This window comes from Silene latifolia, chromosome 5 (assembly GCF_048544455.1).
Source record: "Silene latifolia isolate original U9 population chromosome 5, ASM4854445v1, whole genome shotgun sequence".
Taxonomy (NCBI): domain Eukaryota; kingdom Viridiplantae; phylum Streptophyta; class Magnoliopsida; order Caryophyllales; family Caryophyllaceae; genus Silene; species Silene latifolia.
Genome location: NC_133530.1, coordinates 31,193,493 through 31,218,907, shown reverse-complemented (window position 1 = coordinate 31,218,907; position 25,415 = coordinate 31,193,493). Strand labels below are relative to the sequence as shown.

The following is a 25,415-nucleotide window of genomic DNA, read 5'->3' as shown; positions in this document are numbered from 1 at the left end:
TTTTTTTTTTGTTTTTTAATTACAAAAGTGGTAGAAAGGTTTCCATGTCTTTTTGTGCAATTTTGTCATTATTTCCTACATTAATATCAAATTTAGAAGGTTTTAATTCCTTAAATACAGCCACCAGGCTTGTATCGAACAAATCTCCTTGCAATAAAAACAAAATCTTTTAAGAGATTTTGATTGACTCCTTAATTTGGGGATTTTAAAAACTTTTGTTAAGAAAAAAAAAATTCATAACCCCACCGCATTAACAAAAACTACGCATTTATATTTAGCTGAAAGACGTAATTGTTTAAGTTAATTTGAGAAAAAAAACATAACTTTGCAAAAAGAATTGAGTAATACAAAAATTGTAAAAAAAAAATAAAAATGCGGAGATCTAAAATGTAGCTGAGCCTTTTATTTGAATATAAACAGAATATGAGTGTTAATTTGGTGGGTTTGGGATGCTTATGTAATATTGTAGTTTCCATATATTTAGGGCCATCATCCATAATTGGTTTAATTTGGTACAACGTATTTCTTAAGATTGTATAGAGTTTGAGAGCCGCCTTAATTTTAGATATTTTACGGTGTAAAGGTCGAACAAATGTTTGACGCAAAATTTTTGAACGATTCAGGTTTGAGTCATTTTAGATCAAGAAGTTCGATTAAGTGGCTCGTGATCTCGAAAAATTGGCCTTTTGTGCTAAGCCGAATTTATGGGTTAGGGTTATAGTCATTTTAGGTCAATAAGTTCGATTAAGTGGCTCATGTTCTCGAAAAATTGGCCTTTTGTGCAAAGCCGAATTTATGGGTTAGGTTAATTCTTAATAATTTCCGAAAAATAATACATCTTGGGGAGGAAGAGGTAGAGTGATACCTGATACGTAGTAGAAAAGATGAGTGATTAAGAAAGTAGGTTTTGTAAACATCCACTAATTATTGAATGATTACTTTGTTTAGGTGTATTTGTCTAGCTACTCATTTGTTTTTACCAATTTGTCCAAGATTAATTTTTTTTTACAATATTTGTCCAAGATGAATTTTTTTAACAATTTGTCCATAACTATATCTTTTTTTTAAACCAATTAGTCAATTTGGCCTTAAAGATTCGCGAAAGCCTATGACGCTCTGAGGCTTCACTTAGCTGTCGTATCACGTATCTGATATGTATTATGTTAGATACGATAGGACACTTCATTTTAAACCAAAAAATTGAAAACTTCGAACCAAATAGCCTTATTCGATACTCTGACATCGTTCGTATCCGATACTTGCATAAGACACCGAGTAACATAGCGGCAAACTATGCAGTAAGATGGTGCGATACATGCAACTTTACCCTTATGTTAAAGAGGTTGTTTCCAAGCGACCCAGAATAAGAAAGCGATTAAACATAAATTAAGGTAGAAGAATAGAGGAGTAAAAGAGACATGGTTTTTTTTAGCTGGGCTCAAAATAGAGGAGTGAATGTATTTGAAATCCATAAACTTCGAGATACATGCGTCATGTTTTTATTTTTATTTTTATTTTTTATTTTTATTGGGTACAATATAGAGGGCATCAACGAAATAAAATCTAACTAGAAATGATACGTAAGTACGTGAAGTAGCTACTCGGAGGATATCTTTGTGGAGAACAGACCAAAGGTTGAACGTGGCGAGTCGAGGATATTGACTTCTATAGGAGCTGAGATATCATGCATGGTTAGCTAAATAATCGCTTGCTGAATTAGCCTTTCTATAAGCATGTTCAGTCTTGACCGGTTGGACCGGAATTTATCAATTAACTTTATAAATGATTTATTAATTATTAATGTTTACTTTACTTACTTTATAAGTTCCAACACTAGACCGCTTGGAGTGGAATTTATCTGTACTCGATTATTTATGTTAAACATTAAATGATTTATTATCATATAACAACGACAAATTAAGCATTTTTGAACAACATTAAGTATGCATCTTATATAAACTAATCTACGAGAAAAATAAAAATAAAAATAAAAATGTAAATTCCGGTCTTTCCAATCAAGTCCGGTCCGAATCGAAAAACAGAGGGCAAAATCGAAATAGACCTAAAACCAAAATCCTAAAAAAGTTTAGAGTGAAGACCGAACAATTTTTTAAAATAATGGTCAAAAATAAAATATTTGTCGTTTTTGATCGGTTTTAAAAATATTTGTCAAAATAGTGTCCACGTAGGCTCGGGATTTCTGGACCTGAAACACGCCACTACCAATGGCGTGTTTATAAATAAGTAGGGAAATAAACTTCATTAAAATGGACTAAAGCAAACACGCCATTTGGAATGGTGGGTTTCGGAGCGGAAACACGCCATTCCCTATGACGTGTCTATGGTATAATAATAATTTTTTTTTTTTTTAAGTTTGTCAGTTGAAGAAAAAAATTGTTGTGAAGACACGCCACTGTTAATGGCGTGTTTCAGGTCCAGAAATCTCGAATCTATGTGAACACCATTTTGACAAATATTTTTAAACCGACCCAAAACGACAAATATTTTATTTTTAACCATTATTTTAAAAAATGGTTCGTAAAATTAAAAAATGGTTCGTAAAGACCGAACCAAAACTTTTTATTCCGATTCGAGTTTGGACAGAAAAGTGAATACCCGTGTAACGATTTTATACAATTTTGTGTGTGTTTTCTGATTACATCTTCGTCAATGCCAAATCCTACCAATTGTTTAGCTTGTGTTCTTCCCCTTCCTTCTCTCACACAAGTATACAATTCACAATACACGAATATTTGTTTTTCATGTCCATTCGATCATTAATTCAATTCAAAGGTAATTCCCATCTCTTCTTTTTCCTCTTTTCATTTCAATTTTCACTTTCTTAATTTCTTTCAATTAAGTTAAACTGGCTGATTTGATGTTACCAAGTTTAAAACTTTCGCTAAATTAGCAACCTTGGTTATTCTTTGCAGGCGGGTCGTAGTTAAAACATCGTAAAAATGAGGGGGATTAATAATATTAGGAGGTTTAATCACATTGTAAAAAGTAGTAGTATGGCTGCTAGAAATTTATTGTTTGGTTTGATTCAATTACATGGTGATGATAATGGTACAATGCCCGGGGCGTGTCGCCGGTTTAAGCATAGTGTCCCTGATGAACCTAAATTGGACCGCGATTTCTTTGCAAAGCTTTGGGGTTTGGACAAGGAAATGGCCAAAGAGTTGGAGAAAAAAAAGGGATTGATTGACAAGTATAAGGATTATAGGGATGAGAGTCCACATCTTTTTGAGCAGCCTCCTGTTACTGAATCAATTACTGGTTATTTGGCACCCACCTCGCCCGAGGAGGTAATTTGGTTTGGTTCCGGTGTTTTGTTTTTGCGTGATTGAGCAATGCTATGGACCTTCTCTTTCGGGGGTTCTCTACAACATTCTATATTTTGCTTACATGACAAATGCAAGTGAACCATATAATTTTTGTCGGTTTGTGAGATGAGAAGATCAGAGAAGACCCGAAAGAGGCTGTCCTGAACATTGTTGCTGTCTGTTTCGTTGCTTACTGCTCACTGCTCACTAATGTGCTGCATACTTGTTCTACTCCGTTGATATTGCCTCCTTTGACTACAAAATCAATTAAGCCGGCTATTTTTTCACAGTTTATAATAGTTAACACAGTTCTTAAACGATGATGTGGAAATAGTTGTTTTGATAATTCAAAGGTGGCAAATTGGACAATGTGCTTTTTTTATATAGAGAAAATATTTGTTATTAAAGTTGAGAATCAAAGTCAAACGGAGACAACTTTTTTTTTTGGGATGGAGCGAGTACGGTTTTGTTTGTATGAACTATTGGTTTATTGCTTGTTACTTTTGAACATTTTGCTGTTCTACGAACTGCGATATGTTTTCTGTTGTGTATTTTGTAGAGGTTTATCATTTGCTCCACATGACTGAGTATGCCTATCGCTTCTGAGGTTTAACAAAATCGGATGATCACTGGGTTATATCTTGATTAATTGATAGGTCATTAAACAGATTGTGTACATTCCTAGGCATCCATTGTCTTTGCTTATATGATGTTCCTCTGTCCGTGGATCTGCTGCCAGTAATATTGTTTTAGTGCTTATGGTCGCAAATATTTGTTGTCTGTGACTAGGCTCCCATTTTTTTTTTTTTTATACTTGCGTGCTTTTAACTGTTTCGGTTTTATATCTCCACAATGTAGCCTTTCGAATTTTTTCCGGTATTCGAACTTATAAGTTATAACATCTACTTATACTTGGTTTATGGCTTCTGCAGTCCCAAATTGCCCCTCTTCTTGCTAGATCAAATTTGTTAATTACCAGAGATATAGAATGGATGAATCTTATGCTTGGCTTTGAGCAGGTACTCCTTTTTCTCAATATTTCTTCCTGAGCGCGACTTAAACAACCTTTGCTTGAACTTTGAAACATGAAGCGTCTTGACCTTAAAATCAAGCCACACATTTAGGGATTTCAAAGGAATTGGAATTTCTTGTGATGTTTTGACGAGAGAGATTCATTATCCTTTGCTTCCTTTTAAAAAATTCTGATCTGAATTACATTTATAGTTGTTTTTCTAGTGGCAAGGGCCAAGGCCATTTGAACAGAGTTACATATATATTTAGAAACAGTTACCTATTTTAAATACCCAAGCAAATCCAGGCAATTTTGATTCGCTTTTGGACTTTTGGTTGATAAGCCTGATAGCTGAGGTTGAGCTTGTCAGTTGATTTAATGATTTTGATTGTAGAAGATACCAGTATTCTAAACACTCGGCACACGTAACTATAGCATAAAATTTATGATCATTTAGGTATTACCACTGGGCTTTATACCGAGAAGACACTGAGAGTTTCAATTTTCTGTTTCTTTGTCATACTGTGATTCTCAGCTATCAGGAAACTTTCCCTTCTGATGTATGCAATATTGATCATCACCAAAATTTCTCTTGCAGGAAAATCGATATGCAATAGTGGATGTGTGCTACCCTCACTCAGTAAGTTTGAAGCTCTGTTGCGGCACGGCCGGACCTTCATTTCAGTTTTGAAAAAGGTTGTCATAGTAACTTGAAGTATTCTGACTGTTTAACTTTTCTGTATTTTTTTTCTCTAGCCTGTAGGTCTTATCCGTGAAGAGAGTAATGTTTTTTTAAGACAGGTAATGATTGGACCTTGTCTATTTTATTATTTTTAAATGTTATGACAAATCACCGTATAATTGTTTTGACGGAGTAATTAGTAAAGCATATTATTGGATGTCATTTTTAATCAATAATACCTTTTTGCATCGATGTGTTAAGACTTAAGATTAGTGTCCTTCTGAAACTAGAATTATTTTTAAACTATTTAAAAGTCACGTATTTGGTTCCTAATGGTCATCCAGAAATATATTTAGCTTTAGAAAGTTGGGAAATTTTCTTAAAACTAGAGAGAGAAAGTTGCTGCAATTGATTCAACTTCCAATGATGTAAGTAGTAGTTTGGCGTGCAATGTGTTTCAAAGCTTAGCGTAGTAGTAATTTCCTTGCTAACTTATCATTTTGCAGTTTCTTCGCCTGAGGCGCCCCTTTACCGCGTACGTAACTGATCCGTACGGTAATGAGATATTCCGGGTAAATTCTTGGCATCTCTTTGATGTGTAATCTATCAACTACTCCCTCCTAATCTTAGGAATTACCCCATTTTCCAAAGTTCTCACGTATTTTGAAAACATTGAGAATTTCTGAATAGGAGGGAGTAATTTCTTCGGGAACTTCGGATATGTGGGACTTATTCAATATACATTCAGATTCGCAGGCCATTCTGGTTGATTACCAGTTCAATTTATGCGGAGGTAAATGGTAAGGTATGTCAGTTTGGCTGTATAATCTGGAAGTACTCTGGTTTTAACTATTGCTAGGCTGATGTCTTCCCGAAATTTAAGAAAAAGGTTAATATTTTGAGTATGTAAGATATGCCATTATATTGGTTTTCAGTGATCATATTGTTACCTGCTATTTTATCAAAGCTGCTTACAATTGACGAGAGATTTTATGCAAACTTATCTTCGCTTAATTAGTACGAAGGACTAAAATTAGTGAATACCAATTCCATGGACAGTCAAGGTGCCAAGCCTGCGATAACGAATGTACACAGGAAGCTTTATCATTAACATGAAATTTGACTCACTTTTTTGTTCTTTTATCTTATGAAATTAATTGAAATACCAGCTACACCTCTTGCTGAAATAAAAACTCTGGAATGAATGTTAATGAGCAGGAGATTGGAGTGGTACATCAACGATGGCATCTTTGGAGGAGGATCTATGATTTATACCTGGAGTAATTTACACAACCTCTACTATCTTGATTTCAATCCGTTTTTAAGCAGCTTTTCTTATCTATATTGACATTGTAATATATACATGTAGCAATAAGCAGTTTGCAGTGGTTGAAAACCCTGGACTCTGGCACTGGACTTTTACCTTGAAGGATAGTAATGGTGATATACTTGCTCAGATAGACCGTGACTTTAGAGGCTTTGGTTTTGAGGTATGTTTCTCTAAATCACTGCTGGCGGTAATCAGCAAATATTTAATTTTAAATTCTAAATTATAAGTTAAAGCTGTCAGAGTGTGGGACGACCGTGTGAGTGAAACATATCTTACATGGGGGTTTCTAAATCTTAGCGACTAGGCAGGTTCATATTGATTTAGACCCTGAAAGTGATTGATTATGTTCACTTAACTGTTCCTTTTTAGCAGGTTTATAAACAATTAATCAATAGATATATAAATTATAAAGTACGTGAAAAAACAAGCATGATTTGGTAAATTTTTAATTAAATAGCCAGCTACTGTCCCTACCCCAACCCTTATTTGTCAGTCGTCCGAGTCTTCAAGTTGCTATTTATTTCTTCAAGCAACTATTTACATCTGACAATGTTTAAGCAGATATCCCGTAATGGATATATGCCATCGTGGGAAGTCAGTGGTGAATTGAAGGAGTGCACACTGCTGCAAGATCAGTTGTACTAGTTTAAGTACTCTGTAAACATTTTTGCAGCACTTCTCAGTTTGAAGATGTTCCTCAATCTCAGCCCTCTCGGGGCGAGGGGGTGGGTAGAGAACTAGAGATCATGGGGTGGCATTTTAATTTTGAGACTTATTTGCTTATAACAACATCAGAGTCTTAGTCTCAAAATGCTTTGGGGTCGGCTGAAATGAATCATCATCTAAAACCGTCGAGGGCATGCAGTTATTTGTATATAGTTCTCTCCTTAAGGAGATAAGCTATTCAAGTACTTGAATTGTAGGGGTCCTTTCTGAGACAAATGGGTTAAGCACTTAAGCATGATACTAGCAGCCTAACTAACAACTGATAATACACGATCTCGTTACAGTCAATTGACTATCAGTACGGTTCTGACTTTGTAATGTCTGTCTTGATTTAGTTATTCACGGATGCTGGAAAATATGTCATTAGATTTGGAAGTTCCGATTCTGCATTGAAAGCTGGCCCTGGTAAAGAGGTAAACATGCCATAATTCTTTGAAAAAATAAAGAACAAACATGATAAGTGACCAAGACATCCGTCATTTATACTTTTGGTACCACCAATTCATATTTGCAGGTTGAGGAGTTAGAAATTGCCCGCCCACTGACCCTTTCAGAGAGAGCTGTTGTGTTAGCCCTAGCTGTGTCGCTGGATAATGACTATTTCTCCAGACATGGGGGCTGGTAAGCTTGACATGTTAAACTTGTTGTAGCTTTCTACATGGTACTTGTTTATGCCTATATGATTATCCCAACCTAGGGTGTCGTTTTTAAGGAAGGAGCGTGAGCGGAGGGCAATCAGTTGGCTGATGTAATAGTAGTGAAGGAGAAATGCATAATGTCTCGAGTCTTGACCCTCACACATGCCACCCTTGTTAGTGTTTCCTTCGCATTTTGGTAGATGTGTGGCTCTATATACAACTATTTTATATTAACCATAAATTGAGGATGGAAAAACATCCTCAAATTGCAATCTAAATAATGGAAGGCCATTGAACAAACAACATTACCCCAATGCCGCAATGGCTCCCACAAATTGCGGGGTCGGGGGTGGATGCACGCAGTCTTACCCTTGTGTTAGTAACACAAAGAGACTGTTTCCGAAAATGGGAGGCCATTGAAATAATGGAAAAAACATCCTCAAATTGCTTCGTTTTCTTCATCCACTATTGCACCCGAAAATGTTTTGATGTGAGTCTTGGGGAAGATAAAATTCAAGTTTGTTTGCTTGATTTGTTTTCTTGTATACTGCGATCAATGTTTTGGAATTCTCATAAAAATAACCAGATGAAAGGAGAGGAAGAATGAAAAGAAATGAGAACAAAAAAGTGGAAGAAAGTAGTGAAGGGTTAAGCTGTGTCGGTGGTGGGGCGAGTTAGAATGGTAAATGGTTACTTATTACTTAGTATCTTACTGATTGGAATTAGGGATTTGGCAGCAATTTGATTACTAAAATATCTAATTAGGTACAGTAGTTTCATAATAATAAGTTTTATTATATTAAGTGGTAATTGAAAAACAGTGTATTATATAGGCGTATTTTGCAACTTTTTTCTGAATTAACTTGTTTGCATACAGGGGCATACCATTTGTGACAGTGACGGAGTAAAAGTAGATTCGATTTTGTCATCAGATATGAGAGACCATACTTATCAGCAACTGTACTACTGTGTAATTTGGAAGAGGGTCTCTTGTTATATGTCACAGACTTTTTTTTGGCTCGAGTTGTTACGAGCATGATGCCATGCCCATGTTGTATCTATATAGATAGAGATTGTGAATTATACTCGTAAGTCGAGACTATCTAGCTTTTCTAAGTTTGAAGTTTCCAACTCAATTCTAATGTTCCTTTGAAATCATCAGTTTTTACTGCTACTGCATTAAACCAGTGTCGAAAGACCAAAGTGTAGAAGAAAGCTGAGAAGGCAAAGGACACTCACTAAGACGAGTGAGTAGACGACCACCACAACAGCAGTAATTCTTGTTCACAATGGAGATTCTGAGATATGCTAGAGCTTGAAGCTCAACTTGTATATATGATCTCTTTACTCAAACTTTTACAATACGCATGTAGGCAAACTCTGGGATTCGGATGGTAGTGAAAAATATTTAAGTCAAATGGAGAAGGGAAACCTGAATATCCACAATTTAATACTGAAATTTACGCCCTAAAGAGTAAAAGACGAAGCATTATGGATGACATGGTAATGGAATAACATGATAATCTAAAAATACCGTAACATAACATTCAGTTTTTAGGGATTTTGTTTATGATTTTTATCATGTTGAATGTTACTGTACTCCGCCGTATCAATTAATTAAGAAGCTATACAGCGATACGATAATATTAGGAAACTATAGAATACGAATAACATAGTTAGTAAGATGATGTTATCCTAAGGAGGAATTGCGAGGTCCTGGGTTCGATTCCCTAGATGAACACTTTCCTCGGGCCGACGCCTGAGAGGAATAATCCCATGGAAAGAACTCACATTGACAGACAAGGCCAAGCGGGGGGTCTCAGATCCGGGAGGATCCAACCTCCTCGTCATCAAAAAAAAAAAAAAAAAAAAAAAAAAAAAAAAAAAGATGATGTTAAGAAGCTATACGGCTTGCTTCGATTGAGGGTAAAAGAAGGCAGATGGTGAGACAAGTGAGAAGAAGACGGAGATATCGGAGACGATTTTAATCGAGGAAGGGAAACATATTGATGTAAAAAGGCTTCTGTCGAGCGAAGGGAAACATATTGATGCTGAATGTTACTGTACTCCGTATCAATTACTCGTTCTTTTCCTGGTTCCCGCTTAATTGCCTTACCATCCCTTTCTGGGATTCCGAATCTCGTCATTACGTTTGCAGTGCTCTTGTAATGCTACAGTAACAGACTAACAGCGACACCAACAGCAACCTTGGTAACCAACCATCTTTAGGCGTAACAAACTTGGATGCCTACAGCCAGGCGCGGTTATTTTCTTTACAAAAGTTCACTGCCTTAGAGCAAGTGCAATGGTAGTTTTAAAATAAAGTTCTTCATTTCCATGTCATATTTTGACAAACTCCACAAACTTGAAACTTTTATCTGTTAGAGATATTGATCACAAGTACATTTAAGTGCATTCGGGTTTTCGAGTAGAAATTGATTTGAGCTCGAAATCGATATAATGTGAGTAGGAGAGTACGGAGGGTACGCTCATATAATCGGATTTATCGAGTGCATGATTAAAGTGGATAAGTGATACTATTTAAAGTGTTGTCGTAGTATATTATGTCCCCTACTCCCCTATCGGGGTTATATACTCGGGGTCAAAGTATTACATACTTAGCGAAAATAAGAAGGCAAAAATCTCAATTTTAAGAAATTTGTTACGTCCCCGATCGGGGTGACATAACCCCAGGGATTGTATACTCTGTCTTATTTCGCGCGTGATACGTATGACTTTGGCAGTTGTTTTGTTTGTTGATTGGTTTAAACGAAACAATGCTATTCTTATCCTTTGACTTTTGGAGAATATATTACACATATATGCTGTGTATATATAATATGAGAAGTTAAGAAACTGATGATTATCAAATCATATTCTCATTGCATTTCTCAGTTTTTTACGAAACAAAGCAAACTTACAAAACTCTCTATTGTTCTTTGTTCTTTGTTTTTTGCCTTAAGACAAAGGAATCGTCTTATCCTACAGAGATTTCGTGATACCCAAAGGCTATAGGGTCGAAATACTCTAAGGAAAGTGTGTTCAACACGATTCGATTGGGTGTAATATACCGTCTTATATTATTTTTCCATTTCTGTTTTTAGCCTTGTATTAGTTGTGTAGTTTGTAATCTTTTGTAATACAAAAACTACAACATTCTTAGAGTATTTTCTGCATTTGGAAATGGATTCAATCGAGGACATGACTACCAAGTTTGGAAAGTTGGAGAAATTCGAGGGTGTTGATTTCCGTCGTTGGCAAAAGAAGATGCACTTCCTTCTCACCGCTTTGAAGGTTGTGTATGTGTCGAGTACTCCTATGCCAGAAATTGTGGGGGATGAAACTCTTGCGGAAATTCAACGGAAGAGAAGCAAGTGGGAGAATTATGACTACATTTGTCGTGGTCACATCTTGAATGGTATGTCCGACTCTCTTTTTGACATTTATCAAAATGTTGAGTCCGCTAAAGATTTATGGGATCAACTTGAGTCTAAATATATCGATGAGGATGCTTCTAGTAAGAAGTTCCTTGTTGGAAATTTCATGAATTATAAAATGGTTGATTCTAGACCGGTAATGGAACAATATAATGAATTGCTCCGGATTTTGGGACAATTTGCACAACATAAAATGGAGATGAATGAATCTATCTCGGTGTCTAGTATCATAGACAAGTTGCCTCCTTCATGGAAGGATTTTAAACATATGCTTAAACATAAAAAGGAAGAGTTGACTCTTGTTCAACTCGGTAGCCATTTGCACATAGAGGAATCTCTAAGGGTGCAAGATAGTGGCAAGGGTAAAGGTAAAGATGTTATGGGATCCTCTTCCGTCAATATGATGGAAAAGGGAGAGGGTTTCAAGAACAAATTTAAGGGAAAGAAACGCCCTTTTAACAACACCAATGATGAGTCTAATAAGACACCGAAAGGTGCTTGTTGGATTTGTGGAAAGACCGGGCATTTGAAAGTAAATTGCAAGGTTGGAAAGCACAAAAAGAAAAAGGGTGCAAGTACTAGCCAAGGAGGACAAGGGTCTAATGACCAAGGTTCACCCACTAATCAAGGTCAGATTTTAGACATTGGTTTTAATTCGGTTGTGAATTATGTACCATTAATTTCTGAGGCATTTTATGTGCAGGATGATGTAGTGGCATGGTGGATAGACTCGGGTGCAACCAATCATGTTTGCAAGGATCGACATTGGTTCAAGGATTATGAACTAGTGAAGGATGGATCCGTTCTATATATGGACAACGAGTCTACCGCTCCTATTGTAGATCGTGGCATGGTGGTGTTGGAATTTAGTTCCGGAAATGTTGTAAAATTAAATAATGTATTACATGTACCCGGAATTAGAAAGAACCTTGTATCCGGTAGTTGTTTAAGTAAACTTGGTTATAAACAAGTGTATGAATCTAATAAGTATGTTTTATCTAAACATGGTGTATTTATTGGATTTGGTTATTATTGTAATGGAATGTTTATGTTGAATGTTGTTCCAAATGAAAGTTCCATATTTATTGCTTCCTCTATGAATGATACTTCATATCTTTGGCATGTGAGATTAGGACATGTACATTATAAAAGATTGGAAACTATGTCTAAAGATGGTCTAATTCCATCATTTAACATGAACATAAATAAGTGTAATACTTGTATGTTGACAAAAATCACAAGGCAATCATTTGGTAATGTGTCTAGGATCTCACATGTGCTTGAACTTATACATAGTGATTTATGTGATTTTCGCAATTATTCGTCTTTAGGTGGTAAAAAATATGTAGTGACTTTTATTGATGATTTTAGTCGGTTTTGTTACATATATTTACTTTACTCTAAAGATGAGGCAATTGATAAGTTTAAGGTCTTTAAAAATGAAGTGGAATTACAACAATCGGTTTTGATTAAAAGGTTGCGTTCCGATAGAGGTGGTGAATATTATGATCCTTTGTATTTTGAGTCAAGTGGTATCATTCATGAAGTAACTCCTCCCTATACACCACAATTAAATGGTGTAGCGGAAAGGAAAAATAGAGTCCTAAAAGAAATGGTTAATTCCATGTTGTCTTACTCGAGTTTGAGTGACGGATTTTGGGGTGAAGCCATGTTAACGGCTTGCTATTTATTAAATAGGATTCCTAACAAAAGGAATAAAGACACTCCATATGAACTTTGGTACAAAAAGAAACCTAACTTGAATTATCTTCGAGTTTGGAGTTGTCGGGCTGTTGTAAGACTACCCGATCCCAAGATTAAAACCTTGGGGGAAAGGGGCATCGATTGCATATTCATTGGATATGCTGCGCATTCAAAGGCTTATAGGTTCTATGTAATTGAACCTAATGATTCTGTTTCGGTTCACACCGTAATTGAGTCAAGGGATGCGATATTTGATGAGAGTCGTTTCTCATCAATGCCGAAGCCAAGGGATCTAGTACCTAGTTCTAGTGGAGCTATTGAGGGAAGTGACAATGTCACAACTCAAGAAGCAACACCTGAAATTCGTAGGAGTAAGAGAAAAAGGATTGCTAAATCCTTTGGTCCCGATTTTCATACCTATTTGGTTGAAGGTTCAAGGGATGGATGTGAAAACTATTATCCATATTGTTTTCACATTGATGAGGACCCTAAGACATTTGATGAGGCAATGAGGTCTCATGACTCTTCTTTTTGTAAAGAGGCGGTGAATGATGAGATGAATTCCATAATGGGCAATAACACTTGGGTGCTTGCGGATTTACCTCATGGTTGTAAACCATTGGGTTGCAAGTGGATCTTCAAAAAGAAGATGAAAGTTGATGGTTCTATCGACAAGTTTAAAGCTAGATTGGTTATCCAAGGCTTTAGACAAAAGGAAGGGATTGATTATTTCGATACCTATGCTCCCGTAGCTCGCATTACTACTATTAGATTGTTGATTGCACTAGATGCAATTAATAATTTAGTGATTCATCAAATGGATGTCAAGACGGCGTTCTTGAATGGTGAGCTTAAAGAGGAGGTGTATATGAAACAACCGGAAAGATTTATTATGCCCGGTAATGAGCATAAGGTTTGTAAATTAATTAAATCATTGTATGGACTTAAACAAGCTCCTAAACAATGGCATCACAAGTTTGATGAGGTTGTTTTATCTAATGGGTATAGACTAAATCAGTCGGATAAATGTGTGTATAGCAAATTTGATGACAACGGTAATGGAGTCATTATTTGTCTATATGTTGATGACATGTTGATTTTTGGTACCGACCAAAATCAAGTAGACCTTACTAAGGCCTTTTTGTCATCAAGTTTTGCCATGAAAGACATGGGTGAGGCGGATGTGATACTTGGTATAAAGATCAAGCGTGAGAACAAGGGATTCTCTTTGACACAATCTCATTACATTGAGAAAGTGTTAAAAAGGTTTAATCATGGAAATTGTTCTCCGGTTAACACTCCAATGGATCCTAGCGTTAAGCTTATGCCTAATAAAGGTGAAGCTATTTCACAGCTTGAGTACTCTCAAGTGATTGGGTGTTTGATGTATGCTATGACAAGCACAAGACCCGACATCGCCTTTGCCGTTGGCAAGTTGAGTAGATACACAAGTAATCCTAGTCTTGAACATTGGGTTGCGGTAAAACGTGTATTGAGATACTTGAAGCAAACCATGGATTATGGTTTGAACTATGTCGGATTTCCTTCGGTTTTATAAGGGTATTCCAATGCTAGTTGGATTACCAACATGGAGGATCATTCATCTACTAGTGGATAGGTCTTCTTTCTTGGTGGAGGAGCTATCTCATGGGCTTCTAAGAAGCAAACTTGTATAACAAGTTCGGCTATGGAGTCAGAATTCATTGCTTTAGCTGCGACCGGTAAAGAGGCGGAATGGTTAAGGAATTTGGTTTATGAAATTCCGGTTTGGCCAAAACCTATTCCTCCTATTTCTATCCATTGTGATAGTTCGGCGACCTTAGCTAGGGCTTATAGTGAAGTTTACAACGGAAAGTCTAGACACCTTGGTGTTAGACATAGCGCGGTTCGTGAGTTGATTACTCAAGGAGTTATTTCCGTTGATTTCGTGAGGAAACATCATAATTTGGCTGATCACTTGACGAAGGGATTAGCTAAGGACTTGGTTATAAAGTCGGTAATCGGGATGGGTTTAAAGCCCGTCTAGATCTTTATGATAAGATACCCAACTTCCCTCTAACAAATTTTAGAGGCTAAGTTCAATGTGGAAGGCTTATTGTGAAAGATTGAGGCACATGTTATAATCCCGAAAGGTATGTGCATGACCTGCATGACAAGAGGTTGAAGTTTAATACTTCTTAATGAAATCTTTGACAAAGTGCATTTTGCAGGTGCACGATGAAAGATTCACCTATGTGAGTGTGAAGTGTAGCCGCTTCAAGAGGTTTGGACTTGGCTTCCTATACTCTCATGAAAGGATATGGACACAAGGCGGTCAATAGTGTCAAGTTTGTAACTTTAAGAGTTTATTAAGTCTATGTCACTATGTGTATGTTATCTTCATGTATTCAATATGGTTGAAAGGTTCAATCCGTGGGACACCTTGATTCTCGAATATTTAGAATGTGTAATATACTAATGTGGAAGTTCAATCCTTGTGACACTTTCATTTATGCATAGATTTGTTGCTTTGCTGTTTTAATTGGAAACAAGGGATACACTTAAATGGGGGAGGAATGTTAGTGATATTGATCACAAGTACATTTAAGTGCATTCGGGTTTTCGAGTAGAAATTGATTTGAGCTCGAAATCGATATAATGTGAGTAGGAGAGTACGCTCATATAATCGGATTTATCGAGTGCATGATTAAAGTGGATAAGTGATACTATTTAAAGTGTTGTCGTAGTATATTATGTCCCCTATCGGGGTTATATACTCGGGGTCAAAATATTATATACTTAGCGAAAATAAGAAGGCAAAAATCTTAATTTTAAGAAATTTGTTACGTCCCCGATCGGGGTGACATAACCCCGACAGGGATTGTATACTCTGTCTTATTTCGCGCGTGATACGTATGACTTTGGCGGTTGTTTTGTTTGTTGATTGGTTTAAACGAAACAATGCTATTCTTATCCTTTGACTTTTGGAGAATATATTACACACATATGCTGTGTATATATAATATGAGAAGTTAAGAAACTGATGATTATCAAATCATATTCTCATTGCATTTCTCAGTTTTTTACGAAACAAAGCAAACTTACAAAACTCTCTATTGTTCTTTGTTCTTTGCTTTTTGCCTTAAGACAAAGGAATCGTCTTATCCTACAGAGATTTCGTGATACCCAAAGGCTATAGGGTCGAAATACTCTAAGGAAAGTGTGTTCAACACGATTCGATTGGGTGTAATATACCGTCTTATATTATTTTTCCATTTTTGTTTTTAGCCTTGTATTAGTTGTGTAGTTTGTAATCTTTTGTAATACAAAAACTACAACATTATCTACAAATGGAAGAACTTCTTAAGAGTATTGGTAATGGACAAATTAAAATAAAGATATGTATTCATTGACAACTTTTTTTTGGTTTTTGGGAACTTGGTTCTTATTTTCAAAACAAGTTTGTCAAATGAATAACCCAAGAACAAAAACTTTTTGTCACAATGGGCAAACTCGGAAGATGTCAGAGTTACACCAGGTGTATGAGGCCCTCATACACCACCAATAATAACGCGCCACTTGTCCAACTCAAAGAATCTGATTTAATCTAATTAATCCCTTGATTCCTTCATTAATTACCCCCCTAATTAATATTCTCGGTTTTGCCATATATTTTATTAATTAAAAAAACTTCTCTCCTAATTTTTATTTAACTCTTATTTATTACTAATACATTTTATTATTTTTAGTATTTATGTATACCTTTAATATTTCGTATATTTATGTATACCTCTAATATACGTACACAGTCTTGTATACGCTATGGTTTAATATACGCACTGTATTAATTTCTTTATACGATATGATTATTCCTTATATGTATGTTTATGTATTTACGAAAATACATTATTTGCGTTAATTTTTTTTAATTTTTTTTTTCAATTAATATTTTTTTCATATAATACCTTTTCTTTTGTCTTATATTTAAATTTTGTTTAAAATTTATTATTTTAAATTATATCTAAATTTCGTTGTAATTTTTTTTTTGCGTAATGTTTTGTTTTATACACACTGTTTTTAATATTTAATTTGTTTAAATTAAATTTTTTTATTAAAATTTTAAATTTTAAATTAAATTTATTTTATGATTAACTTTCATTGTAGTTTTTTTTTTTGCTTATGTGGGTATGAGTAAGTTATGTCTTTTTTTTATACACATTATTTTAAAATTTTAATTAAATTGATAAATATTTTATTTTTTTAAGTTATAAGAAATATTTGCTAATATCCATGACTGGAAGTTAAAAGGACCTTATATATATATATATGTATATATATATATGTATATATATATATATGTATATATATATATAGTAATAAGATCATCTAAGTCCACCTCTTACATTTGAGTCCATGAGTTCTATTCTCATCCCTTAGATCATGTTATTGAATGGCTTAGATTAAAAGTAAAAAGCAACTAATAATATTATTCTAATGGCTAAAATAATTACCTCTCTCCTCCTACCACTCATAGGGTGGGTATTAGCATGCATGCGGCGCAGTTGTCAATCAAAACATCACACACACACGTCCTAAAACTTCCCCCCACTTTCCATCTCTCAATTATTCAAAATTAATTTTCCCCCAAAACATTTGCCCCAAATTAAACCACATTCATTTCAAGAGGAAACTGCTCTAAAAATCCCCCAAATTTATCGTTTTTTTGCTACCTTATTATCGTTTTTTTCTCCATTTTCTTTGCTCACTTGCAAACTGCCATTGTCGTCCATTGAATCACTTCAGAAGGTAATTATTTTTGGGGTTTTTATAGTTTTATGATTTTTTTCTGGGTTTTTACGGTTTTATTATTTGTTCTCTTCATTTAATTAGACGTTTTTTTTAATTTATTGGACATTGTTATGCTATTGGACTGTATTTGATCACAGTATTTTGTCACCATTGTTGATGTACTGTTCTATTTGATCACTGTTTTTGGTTTCTTCATTTTGATTACCCAGTTATTTTTAGCACATTTAGGACATGAACGACAGTTATTTTTTATCACTGTATTTTGTCAACTAACGTTTTGAGTATATATGTTCATATTCATTAAGATTAGTCATATTTTTTGGAGAAATCCTACTTTTGTTGCTTACAATTACTCTTTCTTTGTTAAAATTACAGTTTATCCATTTTTGGTTGGAGAAATCCCACTTTTGATTACCCTTTTGTTAGAATTACACTTTTGATGCTAAAATAACACTTTCTGCTTAAATCACACTTTTCTTTGCTAAAATTACAATGTAGTATGTTAAAATAACACTTTATCTTGTTAGAATTACACTTTTCTCAGCTAAAATCACACTTTTCTTTGCTAAAATTACAATGTAGTATGTTAAAATAACACTTTATCTTGTTAGAATTACACTTTTCTCAGCTAAAATCACACTTTTCCTTGCTAAAATTACAATGTAGTATGTTAAAATAACACTTTATCTTGTTAGAATTACACTTTTCTCAGCTAAAATCACACTTTTCTTTGCTAAAATTACAATGTAGTCTGTTAAAATAACACTGTATTTTGTTAGAATTACAATTTTGTAAGCTAAAATAACACTTTATTCTGCTACAAATCCCACTTTTGACCCTTTGTTAGAATCACACTTTTGTTGCTAAAATAACACTTTATCTTTGCTACAATTAGACTTTTGTCACTAAAATCACACTTTTTTTCGTTAAAATGTCATCGCTTTTGCTGTTAAAATAACCCTTTATTTTGTTAGAATTACACTTTCCTCTGCTACAATTACACTTATGTTAGTTAAAATAACACTTTGTGTCTTTCTACAATCACACTTTTCTTTTGCTGATAGTTCTCTGTTCCCCCGTTAAAATAACCATTTATTTTATTAGAATTACACTTGTGGTCGCTATAATTACACTTTATGTTGCTACAATTAGACTTTTGACATGACTAAAATCAAACTTTTTTCTCATTAAAATGTCACTTACTGTTAAAATAACCCTTTATTTTGATAGAATTACACTTTCCTCTGCTACAATTACACTTTTGTTTGTTAAAATAACACTTTGTCTTTGCTACAATCACACTTTTCTTTTCTTGTGATTTTAGCTTTTTTGCCTGTTAAAATAACCATTTATTTTATTAGAATTACACTTTTGGCTGCTATAATTACACTTTATGCTGCTACAATTTTAAATTTTCTTTTTGTCTTATTTTTTTTTTTTATTTAACAATGAATTTTGAGTAATGTTAACAGATGTCAGGTGGAAATGAGGGTAAATCAGGCAAGTCCAAAAAAGCAAAGGTGCCTGATAAGTCGAGTAAGGAGCTTGTTGTTGCCAAACCAGCCAAACCAAATAAACCGGACACGAAGAAAATAGCAAAGGTGGTCACAAGTGCTTGAAGCAAAATTGGTCGAGCTCCTTGAAAAGCTCAATGATGCACAAATGAGATGCGGTACGGAGGATTGGTTTCGGTGGTATTCTGGAGCTTAAGCTCAAAACATACCCGATGGGGTACGATAAAGATTTTCTGAAAGCATTCAGTGATGGATCGTATATTTTTCGGGCCAAGGATAAGGAGTTCATGGTCACCAAGCATGACGTGTATGACTGTTTTATGTTACCACTTGGTCCTAAAACTCTTGATCTAGTACCTACGGGCCGCCAAAAGGATTCTCAAGCGCCGGAGAACAAGCAATTGAAAGATAAATGGCGAAAAGCGTACAACATAAAAGGGGTTAATGAAGGCATTAACTTAGGAATTGTCTTCCAAGATATTTTAAAAAAAAATACAAAAAGGAGGTCCGCACTTCTGCAGTCGTTTGTTCTCGCTCGCAATGTCATCATTCCTAACTCCAACGTCATACAGTGGGGTTGACTTCAAGCTTTTGAGAGCTGTTCAAGATGTGGACTCGATTACGCAATGACGATTGGTGTACTTATGTCTGGAAAATTTGGTGAAAGGTCATGGCAGAATCGGTGAAAATAAACAGACTGCGCTGGGGTGTATCCCCTTCTTAATGATTACGTACTTTCAACGTTTCGATTTCCGTGGTGAGAGTTGTCCCCACACCCCGCCCCTCATTAAGCACTCGGGACCGTGAGACGCTTTCGACGACTACATGGTGAGCTTGACAAGAGCCGTTTGGGTCGGCTAACTTGGTCCTTGGTTAAGTATCCTCGGTGCCTACAAAAAGAACTGTTAAGCATTGGTGGGGTGCTGATAACAACCAAGTGTTGGCCATTGGAAATGTGGTTAGGGATACGGCATTACAAGTGACTTCAACTTCGACGGAAGAAGTTCATCGAGATTGAACTCCCTTCCGGTGTTGATGATGACGAGGAGTTGAAAGCTCGGGCTGTAGATGTAAGTGCTACTTTAATGTTTTAAAACATCAATTTTTCTTTCAGTACAATTACACTACAGTTGTAATTGCGATATTAATCAGTAATTGCTTAAATTACAAGGTTGTCAGTAAAAATTATACTTTTTAATGTTAAAATTATAGTGTAGTATGTTACAATTACACTTTTGTCCGTTAAAATAATACTTTTTAAAATGAATATTATACTTTTGTCCTGCATTACAATTACACTTTTGTCCGTTTAAAAAATTCTTTTGTCAGTTAAAATTATACAAGGTTGTCAGTTAAAATTATACAAGGTTGTCAGTTTAAATTATACTTTTTACAGTTAAAATTATACTTTTGTATGTTACAATCACACTTTTGTCCGTTAAAATAATACTTTTTAAAGTTAATATTTTACTGTTGTAGCTTACAATTACACTTTCGTCCGTTGGAATTATACTTTTGGACCTTAGACTTACAGTTGTTAAGGTTAAAATTATACTTTTTAATGAACACTTTTGACTGAACAATTGTCCAATTATCTGTATTTTAATGTAGGATGTGCATGAGCTTTATTTGAAGATGCAGAGGAATGCTATCGTCTTCTATTCATGGTATGCAGATGCAGCCATGACGCTCAAAAGATTAACAGGAGGGATGAACCATCCTAGTGACCCTGTCGCTACACAATGCACGCAATCATTCTTTCAAAGCCAAAGGATGAAGGATTATCTTTGTGGAAATGCAGGAGATGGTGAACGAATAAATCGTTCCGTGAAATCGCACTGCTTCGCATCAAAGTCCAGGTGATCGATGATCGAAATGATGAGGTAGATGACGACGGGTACGAGCAAAGATGTTGGTGACGATGATGAAGAGGAGGACAATGGTGATGAGGACGAGGGAGATGACGAGGATGTTGATAATGTTGGCGATGAGGAGGACGGTGATGATATGGAGGATGATGGATCCGATAATGAGAAAGAGGTGATCAGAGATCTTGGTAGAGACCGTGAAGGCCCGGTGGCCGCGTCAATTGTTTCGGATGACGCAGCTAGTGAGAAAGCACTGGAGGTGTCTACACAATGAGATAATGGAGGCCGTGCAATATTACGGCTCCGCTGAATTTACTACAACATCGGTCACGAGACGAGTACAATAAGGACACCGACGTGGATGTTGGTAGTACTCGTGAGATTTCCGTTATATACGAAGGAGGAAGGCAGATGGAAAGCGGTGGGTCATTAAAGAACCACCAAAATTTGACCGCGAAGCTCGGGAAGGTATATATTCAAAAGAAGAGCTTGACGAGGCCGAGAAGAAGTTCTATGCGAATGAAGCGGTGCAAAGGAAGAAGAGCAGACGATGGATCTGGACGTTGGTGTGGCCGAGGATAATGAGATAGGTGACAAAAAAATGAGGCCGAAGAAGAGCGAAGATGGATCTCGGACGTCCGGTGGCCGGGGATAATGAGTTAGCGGACCAAAAAAATGAGGACGATGGGCCCACCGACGCTGTTCCACCCGTCTCTCAATCTGCGATTTCGTCTGCGAGATTATTGAAGCGCACCGCCGAGCCGAAAGGTCGGCCGAGAAGACCATGGAATTGGAGAGGTAAGAGAATTGGTGAATGTGGCCTCCGACACTACGGGAGCGGTTGTGTATGTGAGTGAAGCTCTGAATGCCGAGGCGGAAAAGGATGATGACAAGATGGGGAAGGGTAATGCTGAACCTGGTCTCCAATGTTCAAGTTCAATTGTGGTTTCTAACCCTACACGATCTTTGTACAAGTGGACTCTAAATCTTTGGAATTTAGAGGGCCCGATGCCCGGAGACCGAGAAGGCGGATAATGCTTTGGCGGAAGTTCGAACACGAAGTTCCCCCCACCACTCAATTGATGTTCTCTCTCACGAGATATGCGATGCGAGCGCGCGGCCAACAACATTATCAAGAGGGTGCAGAAACGGCGGAGGCGAAACCACCGACGAGCGGGTGTTAAAGGAAAATGAGCGCCTGAATATGTATATGCGTTGCAGTGCAAAGGAATTTATGGACGTAGAATGGACAAGCACTCGTATATTCTTCTCGCGAAGTAAACGCGCTGTTCGAGGAGCACCCAATATCTCAGTGCCGATTTGTAAATGAGGAGGGTTGGAATAATGATGAGCCAAATTTGGATATAAGTTCTCGAGACAGTGGTAGAGAAGGTAGTGGATGGGGTCAAGGATCAAGGATCACGAGGTAATGCCGTGGATGAAGGTATTTACTTAGAATTACATTTTTCTATTTTAAAGTTACACTTTTCTTATTTACAGTAACACTTTTTTGCCTGTGAATGACACTTTTCTCTGCTGCAAGTAGACAATTTGTTAGTTAAAATCACACTTTATTCAGTTAGAATCACACTTTAAGTTAAAAATATACTTTTGTAGCTTACAATTTGTAGTTAAAATTAGACTATTTGTAGTTAAAATTACACTTATTTGTGATAAAATAACACTCAATTTTGTTTGAATTATAATTTTGTCTACTGAATTATACTTTCTTCTCTGCCACAGTTACACTTACTTACTGATGATGAAATAACACTATTTTTATTACAGATGCGGCAGTTGAGGATGTTGCCGCGAAGTCTTCGGAAGGGACCGTCGAGAGAAGAGAGGTATCAGCTGACGTTCTTCCAGAGGCAGAGAACGTTGACATTCCTATCCTGGTCCCGTACGTCCCTCACAGTGATCTGAGCTACCATCCTTTTTTACTTCACTCAAGTGAGCCCTTACCATGCATGGATCACGTCATTGAGAACCTTGGGTGTTCTCTTGATTGTGGGGCACCTAATCCTGATTTGTGCTTTGCGACGAAAAACCTAGCATTCATCAGAGCTCTTAGTGCCAATGTTCATGGATGAAAATATGTGATTGACTATGCGTTCAATCAGTCAGACGTGTTTAACGAGTTGTAAGTGCATTATTCTTTACAAGAGCCTCTTAACATTGCTAATTATATATATATTTGTTGGCTAATTTCATTTTTTCGTTGTAGGGAACAATTGGTCCAATTCAAATGACGGTATTTCATTACCCGGGAAGATATTGCAACTTTGAACCCTGGCGCAAATCATGACCAAAGTGTTATTGATGGTTGGTGCTTGCTACTCAACCACATCATGAAACCTTCGGACATATCCCGTTCTTTCTTTGGACTAAGTCACACTGTAAGTTAAAATGTTACCTTTGTGTGTTAAAATTACACATTTGTCCGTTAGAATTATACTTTTTAAAGTTAAAAGGTTGGTTTTGTATGTTAAAATTGCACATTTGTCCGTTAGAATGATACTTTTTGCCGTTAGAATTACACTTTTGATTGTTTAAATTATACTTTTAACATCTCCCTTCTGAGTTAATTCTAACACTTTTTTTGGTTAAAGGTTCACTTTATTTGTATAAAATAGTTCTTTTAATTATCTGTTCACGCATTTAACACTTTTCAAATTACACCCCCGCAATTATGATTTGGGACGCTCAAAAGCTTGGGAAAGTGTTGAACAAAGACGAAGACATTTTTGGTGGTCAGGATTCATGGGTGAAATGTGTCGTGCACCATTCCAGCTTGATACGGACATGGTAGGTAACAAAACATGTAATCTTGTCTCATGGTTTTTAAGTTTTAATTGTTCGATCTTAGCAACACACGTGTGCGATCTTTCTCCCGTTTATCCGGCGACGGTGATCACTACACAAGTGTGCATCAACTTTCTCACCGAAGCGATTGACTACCTCGACAACCGCAAGTACGATGACCCAATAGAAACGCTCCCTTACGGAGGGATAGCGCGTATTTCCGTAAGTGGCCGATATCTACAATTACTCTTTCTTTGTTAAAATTACAGTTTATCCATTTTTGGTTGGAGAAATCCCACTTTTGATTACGCTTTTGTTAGAATTACACTTTTGATGCTAAAATAACACTATATGCTACTGCAATCACACTTTTCTTTGCTAAAATTACAATGTAGTATGTTAAAATAACACTTTATCTTGTTACAATTACACTTTTCTCAGCTAAAATCACACTTATCTTGGCTAAAATTACAATGTAGTCTGTTAAAATAACACTGTATTTTGTTAGAATTACACTTTTGTAAGCTAAAATAACACTTTATTCTGCTACAAATCCCACTTTTGACCCTTTGGTAGAATCACACTTTTGTTGCTAAAATAACACTTTATCTTTCTACAATTAGACTTTTGTCACTAAAATCACACTTTTTTCTCGTTAAAATGTCACCATTTGCTGTTAAAATAACCCTTTTTTTTGTTAGAATTACACTTTCCTCTGCTACAATCACACTTATGTTAGTTAAAATAACACTTTGTCTTTGCTACAATCACACGTTTTTTGTGTCCAGGCAAATATAATGGGAAGTATTTGGTGTCTAAAGGGCTGTCTAAGGGGGCAAAGGTCACGGGTTCAAGATTGTCAACATTGAGTTCAAATTTGGCAAGGTCAAGGGTATTCGAGAAATGACTGTGGTGTTTTCATGATGCTACATATGATGTTCTACCGCGGAAGCCCTTTTAAATGTGACCTCGGGAAAGAGGATGCTATGAGTTTGTACCGTGCTGAGATTGCTGCATCACTCGTCCTCTGTGACATTAACAGTATCAGAGAAGATATCCTGACCAGGGTTGGTTTTTTCAAAACGACTGCTGGACATCCGTTGACAAGAAAGTTGAATGCTGTTAAGAGGAAAACAGATGGTGACATAGGGCCGGAGTCCATAAAACGTGCTCGCGTAACTGAATTTGAAAAGCCCGTTATGGAGGTGACGCCGGTTGCCATGCGCATTCCATCTGGTCAAGCGCTATCAGCCGTCAGGAGCCATCCCCGTGGAAAGGGGGACGGGTTGGGCACTCTCTCGGATCGTGGGTAGAGGTGGTCTCAACACAAATGTGGTGTCGAAGCTGCTCCGGGGCAATCAGGCGTTAATCAAGGATATTAAAATCAGGAGGAAGCATGTAGCCGACTATTGCTTGTTAGATGACCACACTTATGATGAACGGTCTGTCACGCTGGCTTAATTAACGCCTTCTTTATTCAAGGATACTCAGATTATTTTTGACATTTATTTTACTTTAATTAACGACTTCTTTAATATTACGGAGTGCGGTGAATAAAATGGTTCCGGTACACCCGTCCACGCAA

General features: G+C 36.1%; 1 protein-coding gene across 1 annotated transcript; it reads left to right on the top strand.

Moving 5' to 3' along the window:
* The first annotated feature begins 2,665 nt into the window (after nt 1-2,665).
* On the top strand, nt 2,666-8,845 carry LOC141657174 (altered inheritance rate of mitochondria protein 25). The gene is made up of 13 exons (XM_074464320.1): nt 2,666-2,739; nt 2,778-2,793; nt 2,934-3,308; nt 4,259-4,345; nt 4,937-4,978; nt 5,095-5,139; nt 5,527-5,592; nt 5,769-5,825; nt 6,239-6,300; nt 6,390-6,510; nt 7,412-7,489; nt 7,591-7,697; nt 8,592-8,845. The coding sequence occupies exons 3-13, from the start codon at nt 2,961-2,963 to the stop codon at nt 8,620-8,622; spliced, it is 1,044 nt and encodes a 347-aa protein (XP_074320421.1). The 5' UTR covers nt 2,666-2,739; nt 2,778-2,793; nt 2,934-2,960; the 3' UTR covers nt 8,623-8,845.
* Nucleotides 8,846-25,415: the final 16,570 nt, after the last annotated feature.